Genomic DNA, 9,946 nt, shown 5'->3' on the forward strand with positions numbered 1-9,946 from the left:
CATTGCATAACGTGTGCATGACTTATTTTTGGAGAAGCTTTACTTTCGAAAATCATAAGTAAATGAATAAATTTCAAACACACACACCATTAGGTCAAAAATCTGCTGCTGCCTAATTGAAAGTGTCAGTCTCCCCTGATTTCATATGTATTTAACAGCGAAATCTTGACTTGGTTATCTTAAAATATTTTATTTGCACTAAAAATGCTAACTACACAGGTTTACAAATAACCAAAGATTTTTTATCCAAGAGTATGAAAATCCATATAATTGGTTTTCAGTCATATAGTTTTCGAGATAACACCGAATTGCAATTTTGGGTTAAAGAAAAAAATTCTACGTACCAAAAAATTGTTAAGGGATATGTCTACACGGTTCGGTACTCGAAGTGTAACTAACTTCAGGCCGCTCGCTCAGCTGAAATCACCGACGAAGAGCCAATCAAATCGCGAAAGAACTGAAAATATCTGACCGTAGCATCCGCCGCATACTGAAAAATGATCTCAAAGTCAAGCCTTACAAGATCCAAAAGGCGCATGATCTCACACTGAAGCAGCAACAAGTCAGGCTTGAGAGAGCGAAGGAGTTGCTTAGCTTGACCGAAAGCGGTCAATTTCGGAACATTGTGTTTTCTGACGAGAAAATTTAGCATATATTTGACCGACCGTATATATGACAATTTGAGTCAATTGACTGACCACCAGGAGGCAGCCACAGGTAATGGTTTAGGCCGTTGTAACCGTAGATGGGCGCTCTCCAATCGTTTTGATCGAGCCTGGCGTCAAGGTAAATGCGAAATATTATTGGGAAAGTATTCTGGAGGGTGCTTTGAATCCATGAGTAAATAAACATTTCGGTGGCAGACCATGGACGTTTCAACAGGACTCGGCACCGTCTCACAAAGCTCGAGTGAACCAACAATGGCTAAAAAACAACGTTCCGAACTTTATAACGTTCACACAATGGCTCTCAAATTCACCAGACTAGAATCCGATGGTTTATTCTCTTTGCGCCATTTTGGAGAGCAAAGTCCGAACTAAGAGATTTTCCAGTCTTGAGGCGTTGAAAAAAACCATTGTCCGTGAGTGCACCAAGTATGAATATTTTGAATTTATATTGTAAGACACGTTTAGGCGAACGTTATTCGAAAAATTCCGTTTTACTCATGTCTTTAGCCTGACATATCTAGAAAAACTTTAAGATTTAAATGCGATTATTTCTAACATAATGAGAAGGGCCGCAAAATTAATCATCCCATCGAAAGACTTAATATTTTTGTAAATGGTGTCGTCAATCTTATTTGACATTTGTAAGTGAGCAGACAAACAATGAAACGTGTTAAGGTCAAAATAAAGATTTCCGTCACTCAAAATCTTTTTTTTTTTAGTTACATAAAAAGTTATTCCAAAACAAAATTAGATGATTAATTTTGCGCCACCTTGTAAAAATGAAAAATAAATAATTCAGTTTGGCCGAGCCCCTCTTCTTATTTGTAGTGCGTTCTGATGTTGTTCCACAAATACCACCTTGTTGAAAGTGATCTGATTGGCGGCACCTTTCCAATAGATGTTTTTTTGTCAGATCATGTGTGATTACTGTCAACCTAAATACACAATTTTTTCAGTATTCATTGACATTCCACATCATGGAAAAACGTACGCCTCAACAACATTTACAAATCGTACAATTGTATTACGAAAATTGACGCTCTGTGTCGTATGGTGTTCAGCTATGAGACCCAGTTTTGACTTAATAGCTAAGTCAATAAGTAAAATTGTTGTATTTGAGCTCAAGAGCAACCTGAAGCCATTCAAGAACAGCCATTACATCTATTGGAAACGTCCGTTTGGTGCGGTCTATGGTCTGGAGGTTTTTTCTTCTCCCATATTTCTTCAAAGTCGAGATTGACGCCAATGTAACAGTGAATAGCAAACGCCATCGTGCCATGACGATGTTTTGATGCTGTACATTGAATCATGAGCTCCACAACATTTGGTTCCAACAAGGCAGCGCTACTTGTCATACCGCCCATGAAGCAATGGATTTACTGCGTCGTCGTTCGGTGAGCAATTTTTGTCTCGTCTCGGATCAGTGGATTGGCCACCGAGACCGTGTGATATCACACCTTTGGATTTTTATTTGTGCGGGTATGTAAAGCCTAAGTGCCGTGTAGATAAACCAGCTTCGATTAAGGCATTGGAAACCAACATTACTAAAGTTATTCTCGAGATACCGACCGAAGTCGCCCAGCGAGTCATTCAAAAGTGGTGTTTACGGATGGCCGAATTACGGCGCAGTTGCAGCTAACAGCTTTAAAAAATCAATGCCACGAATGGCTCTACACAAAAATAATAAAGATTGTCCAATAAATTTGAATTTTATTTATTTTATTTCAATTTAAATACATTTATATACATAAAACCTATTCGCATGAAAAGATATAATTCATTACATTTAATTTTTATTTTTTTATTTCTAATTTTTTTTATATCACTTGCTTTGGTCGGTTAGCAGATTCTCCAGATATTTGAAATTTTTATTCTTATTCCCAAACGTTATTTGGCGAGATCTCGAAAACTTTATGACAGAAAAAAATGCAAATTTGCATACTCAGCAAAAACTTTTACATAGAAATTGCTTGATCTCTTTCTTGGGGTTTTTTGTCTGCAACCTAGTGCTATTTGTATCTTATCATTTACACTCACACATACATAAATATTGCCCACAAACGAAGTTTTTCTTATAAAATAGAGTTACTTTAACTTTAAGGAACATTTGCGCGCACAGCCATCAAATGCGCTACTAACTAGTAATATTACCGCAGCTGAAGCATTTAGTAGTTACCCGCATAGATATGGTGACAAATCGAAAATTATCACTTGAGCCAAGCCAAATAAAATTCAAGGGCAAAACTATAGGATATCGGCATCTGCAATGTCTACTGATATCCTTGACATTTGGACTACTTTTCGCCATGCGCGTCAACCTCTCGGTTGCCATTGTGGCTATGATGGATAATAAGGGCGCGAATCCAAATTTTCCTGTGAGTATTTATTCACATTTATGTTATGTAGTACTATAGTATATCTGTGAGTTACGTAATTAATAAAAAAATGTTAATTAATCTTCGTGTTCTTTTCTTCCACCCACACTACAGGAGTATGCCTGGACGCAGAAAACCAAATCTCATATACTCAGCAGCTTCTTTTGCGGTTACATTTTGGTGCAAATTCCCGCTGGTGGCTGGGCGCGACGTTTAGGTGGTCACTTATTACTCCTCATGAGTATAACGATGAGCAGCATTATGGCGCTACTAACCCCGTTTAGTGTCAATTTAGGTGGTTGGCCACTGCTATGTGCATTGCGCTTTTGTCAGGGCTTATTTCAAGGCGTAACCCTTCCAACAATTGCAACATTAATGTCGAAATGGTCACCGATTGAGGAACGTAGTGCCTTGCAAACATATTGCTATTCAGGTGCACAATTGGGCATAGTGATGATGTTGGCTACCAGTGGTGTACTTTGCTCTTCCAGCTGGGGTTGGCCAAGCACATTCTATCTACCCGGTGTACTAGGCTTACTTGTGGCTATACTTTGGTTTATATTCGGTGCGAGTACGCCGCGTGACTGTAAGCACATTTCTGTCGAAGAACGTACTATGATTGAGGAGTCATTGGGGCATAGTAAGAAAAGCGATGAAATTGCACCGCAACATGCAGTGCCGTGGAAGAAAATATTCACATCGAAGCCATTTTTGGTACTCTTATTTACTCATTGCACCAACAATTGGTGCTTTTGGACGTTGCTTACCCAAATACCATCCTACATTAATAGTGTGCTCGGCAAGGATATCAAGAGCAATGCAATGCTTTCGTCGTTACCCTATATAACTATGTTGGCGCTATCGCTTGCACTCTGTCCCATGGCGAGCTGGTTAGAGAAATCAAAATTATTAAATGCCACTGTCAGTCGTAAGATTTTCAATACGATCGGTCATTGGACACCGGTCATATCACTCGTATCATTGGGCTATTTAAGGCCCGATCAAGGTGATTTGGCAGTCGCTTTGCTAACAATAACCGTTACCATCAACACATTAGCGCATTTTGGCTATGCTGTGAATCATCTCGACTTGGCACCCAACTTTGCTGGTACCTTGATGGGCATCGCCAATTGCTCATCCAATGTTATGGGTATCTTAGCGCCACTAGTGGTTGGCTTCATCGTCACAGATACGGTGAGTTGATATTCGTAGAAGTATTTATTGTGATTTTGAATGCTAAATTTTTTGCATACGACTGATTGCAGACAAACATCTATCAATGGCGCATAATCTTCTCATTAGCTGGTGCCATAAGTTTTTCAGGCAATCTTATGTTCCTGATATTCGGTACAGCTAAGGTGCAACATTGGAACGAGCCTCCTCGTATAGTTCAAGAAACAGAACCACTAAAAGGATTGGTCATTGATGTGAAGAAGACCGATGATGAAGCTGAGGAAGGCGATGTTCGAGTTTAAGTGCGATGTAATATGACAAAATATTTCTTTCGAATTAAGTTGGTTTTCCTCAGTTTCATATAGTCTATATCGTGCATGTAGCTAAACGGAGTTTTACACGCACAACCTATTCCAGTAGGCGTCGAGGGGTGATTTCTTACATATAGGGGTGTAGATAGTTTTGAAAAATCATTTCGAAATAGAGAAAACAAACATTTGGTGATAGAAAGCACTTTTTTGTTTTCTCAAAACAATCGAAGAAAAAAAAAATGTTTGACATAAGTAAAACTTATTTGGATTACAAGCTGACTGACTACGTGGAAATTTAAATGGTGCGGAACGAGTTTATTAGAATCCATTATTCGGGAAACTCCCACGGTAGATATTCAGTGTTTTTTACTATTTTAGAAGCCAGCAAATTGTGAGTTTTAATCTAATAAGAGATGCAGAATCTTACATCATTGAAGAATTGAAAGTTATATAGACTCCATGGGAATTGCGCAGTCACGCTAAGCGAATTAAGCTTTAAACGCCTGATACCATATACTGATAACTAGAAGAAGCAGATATTAATTTTACGAATGCCTAAAATTCTGACATCGACCGTTTTTTTATAAAAATATAAAGTACAATGCACTCATTATATGAAAAAAGCCTGTAAACACTTACTTATTTCCCAACTTTGTACAAAATTCACAAAAATTTAACAAATTTCAAAGAAGTAGCATCGAAATATTCAACTTTTTAATCAGAGTCTCTACTAGGTTCCACTCGACTTTGGTGTGGGTAGTTTTAAAGCGCATTCATTTCTAAAATTGCATTGGCGTAAATTTTTCTAAATATTTTAATTGTAAGTTTGAATAAAAAAAATATGTAAATTTATTTTTTTTTTATTTTATAATTTTTTATTGAAGTTAAAAATTTGAGTATAGAGTTTTAAAAAAAAATTTGTAATTTTTTCTGAAAAGATTTTTTTGCCGTTTTTGAAAACCATTTCCGCTTTTTTCTGTAAAAAACCGGCACGTGATCGTCGAGAAACCAATGCAGACTCAGAGAATGAGAGTTTGTTGCAAATTTTGCAGCGGTGGCTATTTTCCTTTTTTATGGACAGAAATTGAAAAAATGTACTTGGTTCCAGCAAGATGGAGCGCCATTTCACAATAAATGTTAGTTAATTATTAATTGGCGCCACTAGACTTTTTTCCCCAGTCAAATATCGTGCAAGTTATTCGCGTGATAGAGCTAGAAGTTGTCACCACGTTGTCTTATAAAACTTGGATAACAAAATGTGCTACTGTGGAGCCAGTCCAAGTACGAGCCACATGAATGAAATCATATTCCGTAAAAAATGGGAACGTTTATTCTCGAACAAACCAATAATACATCAAAATGACTTAATTTTTGTTCACCTTTTTGAATTTTCAAAAAGAAACCAATATATGTACCACCCTGTATATGTCATTGCCACGTACATCCTTTGTTGGGTGTTTAACGAGCTCCACCTCTAATTTGTGGTGTGCGTTTGTTTTCCCGCAAATGCAGGGAGTTTTATGTGTATAGAAGCTGCCCAGCAATGGAACTACCCGAATAGCGAGAGCAGAGAGGCCTATAAGCTCGTCTACTCGTGCGACGTTACGAGAGAATTGCACCGATGAGTGGCAAACAAGATGAAATAACTCTGCAAAAGGGCGCTTTACCAACCTAAAGCTTTGCTTAACGATGCTACATGGTGGACATGGTGAAGCGGACTTTTACCTGATCCAATTTTTGAGTGGACATGGATGCTTCACAGCATATTTATACAGGTTTAACCAGGACGACAATCCCTGTTGCGACTACTGAGACGGAAGCGTTTTAGAGGACGTGTACCACATTTTAACTTGTGAAAGTTCGCACTTGTCTTCTGCAAAGGAAAAACTTCATAGAACATAGAGATGGAGAATCTCCTATGTCGAAAACATTTATGCATGATATGCTGCGCTCAAAGGAAAAGTCGAATGTGACATGCGACTTAATGGCCGAGATTATGAAAGAGATGAGCCGTCTGGAAAGACTGCGACACAGCAATGGCGGCTAATCTTCGCGAAGTAATACTTGACAATAGTCCCGCGGCGAGAGGTGATGAGGCTAGCGCGCTAACACAACGAACATGAAAAAAGAACAGTTTTCTGTCGCCTCTGCACGGCGGATGGTTTTTATGAGGAGCTTTTTCATGACAGAAATACACTCGGAGGTTTGTCATTGCCCATTGAATGACGGTTTTTTTATGTGTAGCTTCTTCATGACAGAAATACATACGGAGGTTTATCATTGACAACCGAGTGACGGCCGTTTTTGAAAAAAAAACAACCTTTTCTGTCAGTTGGTGTTTCATGCCCATAGTGGGTTTCAAACCCGGTTCCTACTTTACTCTCTATTTAATTGAATAATACATTACTCACATCCTCTTAATATGTATCTATGCATGTGCTGTGCAGACATACACTATTCGTGTATTCTACATACAATGCACACATATACAATACGAGTAACATGTATAGGTATGTATGAAAACATAAATTTTTCTTAACGTGTTTATCTCAACATTTTAAGCGCTTAATATCTATGTGTTATCAACGAATGTGGAATTTATTTATAAATTACTCTGCGTTTATTAAATCTAATGGCAAGAGGCAGTGCGACTACAATTTTCTTTGTATAAAATTCCAGCGTTTCACAGCGCACCAAATCATTTGCGCTTGCGAGAGACAAAGGAAATGCAGGTACGAGTCTGTAGGCATCAGCATCACACACACCACTACATCAAACATTATCAGCACTCACAAAAATATATATGGCGACAAATCCAGGATATGCCATTGAACCGAATAGCAAATTCAAGGCTAAGATCATCGGCTATCGTCACCTGCAATGCCTGCTGCTTTTCCTGGGATTCTGCTTGATTTGTGCAATGCGCGTCAACCTCTCAATCGCCATTGTGGCTATGATGGATAAGCAAGCTGCAAATCCAGATTTTCCTGTAAGTAAAATTCGCGCATAATATGTTACCCAAAGTAAAAATGTTAACTCTTTTGTCACTTAGGAATACGACTGGTCAGAACAAACAAAATCGCATGTGCTCAGCAGTTTCTTCTGTGGCTATATTTTGCTGCAGATTCCCGCTGGCGCTTGGGCGCGACGGTATGGCGGTCGCTTGCTGCTATTATTGAGTATCAGCCTTACCAGCCTATTGGCGCTGCTAACACCGCTTAGTGTTAGTCTTGGTAACTGGCCTTTGCTATGCGCGTTACGATTTGGCCAAGGCCTTTTACAAGGTGTCATGCTACCAACTGTTGCAACTATAATGTCCAAATGGGCGCCTGTTGAGGAGCGTAGCGCAATGCAGACTTTTACCTATGCTGGTGCTCAGTTGGGTATAGTGCTGATGTTGGCCACAAGCGGCGGTCTGTGCTCCTCGCGTTGGGGTTGGCCAAGCACATTCTATCTACCCGGTGTACTGGGCTTACTATGGACTGCGCTTTGGTTTGTATTTGGTGCGAGTACGCCGCGTGATTGTAAGCACATTTCAGCGGAAGAACGTGCCATGATTGAGGAATCATTGGGTTGTGATAAGGATAAGCAATTGGAGAAAAGCGAAACAAGCCACCCCGTACCATGGAAATGCATTTTTACATCGAAACGGTTTTTAGTGACTTTATTAAATCATTGCGCCAACGATTGGTGCTTTTGGACATTGCTCACTCAAATACCATCCTACATCAAAAGTGTGCTTGGCAAGGATATCAATAGCAATGCATTGCTTTCATCACTGCCATACCTGTCAATGTTCGGTCTATCGCTTGTGCTTTGCCCCATAGCGAGTTGGTTAGAAAAGTCTAAACTTTTGAATACAACAGTTAGTCGAAAGCTATTCAATACGTTCGGTCTATGGATACAGGCCGTAACACTTGTGACTTTGGGTTATTTGCGCCAAGATCAAGGTGATTTAGCAATTGCTTTATTAATAACAACTGTTGCTAGTAGCACTAGCGTGCACTTTGGCTATGCAGTAAATCATCTGGACTTAGCGCCGAATCTAGCTGGCACTATACTGGGCATTGCCAACTGTGGCGCCAGCATGATGGGAATCATAGCGCCACTAGTTGTGGGTTATGTTGTCACAGATGCGGTTAGTAAAATATTATTATATGGAAAAATTTTAAGTCTTTCACTAATTTTCACCAACAGGAAAACGTCCACCAATGGCGCATAATTTTCTCTCTCGCTGGGGGCATCAGTTTTGTTGGTAATCTGTTTTTTTTGATTTTTGGTACAGCTAAGGTGCAACATTGGAACGAACGACCTCGCGCACTTAATGAAGCTGAACAATTAGAGGAGCTGGTTGGCGAAATCAGCCAGCCGACTAAGTCTGTTGAAGAGGATAGCGGTATTGATGCTGAGAAAACACATGTTGACCAAAGTGTGTGACTTGTTTAGTTTTATGAAGTAATTATGTACATACATATATGTTTTTGCTAAGACTTGAAAGTAGTTATGGAAACAGCAAAAAATGAATGTTTTTTCAAACTCTCAAAGTGGCGAACGAGCGTCCAGGTTGGCGTAATTTAACGGAAAACATGGAATTTTTCATTTCATTGCAATCAAATTTAAGGCGAGTGTTGCTGAATGAACTAGTTTAAGCGGATAAGGCATAGCGGATAAGCCGTAGTAGAAATTGGTATTTTTTCAGCTTAAAAATGTAATAAATGAAAATTCTAAAAAAGATGCTTTATTTCAGATGTCATAAGCAGTATAATTTTTATTAATATTTTTGTTTAAGCTTTGAGTATTTTTTTAATACTTTTTTTTGGTTTTTTTTTTTTTTTTTTGGTTTTGTTTATACAATTTATTTCTTTATCAGATCTACTTTTAATAGTCTAATGACTAATTTGAACTAGATTTGACTCAACCCCTACTGTTGAGCCCCACATTCTCCAGTGGCTCTTCAGAAGAATTGTAAATACTTCCTTCGCATACAGCAACGATTTATTGTACTAAATCAACCGATTGCAATTGGGCTTTGTGGTGGTTTGCAGTTTTATTAAGTACTTTCATCTACTATTTTTCACTTTAGTCTTAAGCGCAGGTGTTTCAAACTAACGGAGAAGGTACTGCTAAATTAGTTAATAGGACTATGAATAAGTTCGTGCGGTTTTTTTTCGAAATTTGAAACTTTATTGACGTAAAATGGTTACAAATTTAATATTCAAAATATTGTCCATCGCTTACTACTACTTTTTCCCATCTTTCTGGCAATTCACGGATTCCCTTTGTGAAAAATTCGGTCGGTTTTGCCGCAATCCACGAATCGATCCATTTTTTGACTTCATCGTAATTACGGAAGTGCTGGTCAGCCAGGCCATGTTGCATCGATTGGAAGAGATAGTAATCGGATGGCGCAAGGTCTGGA

The 9,946-nt window shown here is 38.7% G+C and overlaps 2 protein-coding genes across 2 annotated transcripts; both read left to right on the top strand.

Moving 5' to 3' along the window:
- Positions 1–2,788: 2,788 nt before the first annotated feature.
- LOC128866138 (putative inorganic phosphate cotransporter) lies at positions 2,789–5,358 on the top strand. Its single transcript, XM_054106647.1, has 3 exons — positions 2,789–3,043; positions 3,158–4,237; positions 4,309–5,358. Exons 1-3 carry the CDS (start codon positions 2,855–2,857, stop codon positions 4,516–4,518), a joined length of 1,479 nt encoding a protein of 492 aa, XP_053962622.1. The 5' UTR covers positions 2,789–2,854; the 3' UTR covers positions 4,519–5,358.
- A 1,718-nt stretch (positions 5,359–7,076) lies between these two features.
- LOC128866261 (putative inorganic phosphate cotransporter) lies at positions 7,077–9,268 on the top strand. The gene is made up of 3 exons (XM_054106848.1): positions 7,077–7,516; positions 7,580–8,665; positions 8,725–9,268. Exons 1-3 carry the CDS (start codon positions 7,331–7,333, stop codon positions 8,962–8,964), a joined length of 1,512 nt encoding a protein of 503 aa, XP_053962823.1. The 5' UTR covers positions 7,077–7,330; the 3' UTR covers positions 8,965–9,268.
- Positions 9,269–9,946: the final 678 nt, after the last annotated feature.

The sequence above is a fragment of the Anastrepha ludens genome, chromosome 6 (genome assembly GCF_028408465.1).
Source record: "Anastrepha ludens isolate Willacy chromosome 6, idAnaLude1.1, whole genome shotgun sequence".
Lineage (NCBI taxonomy): Eukaryota > Metazoa > Arthropoda > Insecta > Diptera > Tephritidae > Anastrepha > Anastrepha ludens.

Coding starts and splice junctions, on each gene's coding strand:
- LOC128866261 (XM_054106848.1), top strand. CDS start 7,331: ATGGCGACAAATCCAGGATATGCCATTGAACCGAATAGCAAATTCAAG. Junction 7,517..7,579: donor CTGCAAATCCAGATTTTCCT/GTAAGTAAAATT, acceptor TTTGTCACTTAG/GAATACGACTGGTCAGAACA. Junction 8,666..8,724: donor GTTATGTTGTCACAGATGCG/GTTAGTAAAATA, acceptor TTTCACCAACAG/GAAAACGTCCACCAATGGCG.
- LOC128866138 (XM_054106647.1), top strand. CDS start 2,855: ATGGTGACAAATCGAAAATTATCACTTGAGCCAAGCCAAATAAAATTC. Junction 3,044..3,157: donor GCGCGAATCCAAATTTTCCT/GTGAGTATTTAT, acceptor CCCACACTACAG/GAGTATGCCTGGACGCAGAA. Junction 4,238..4,308: donor GCTTCATCGTCACAGATACG/GTGAGTTGATAT, acceptor GACTGATTGCAG/ACAAACATCTATCAATGGCG.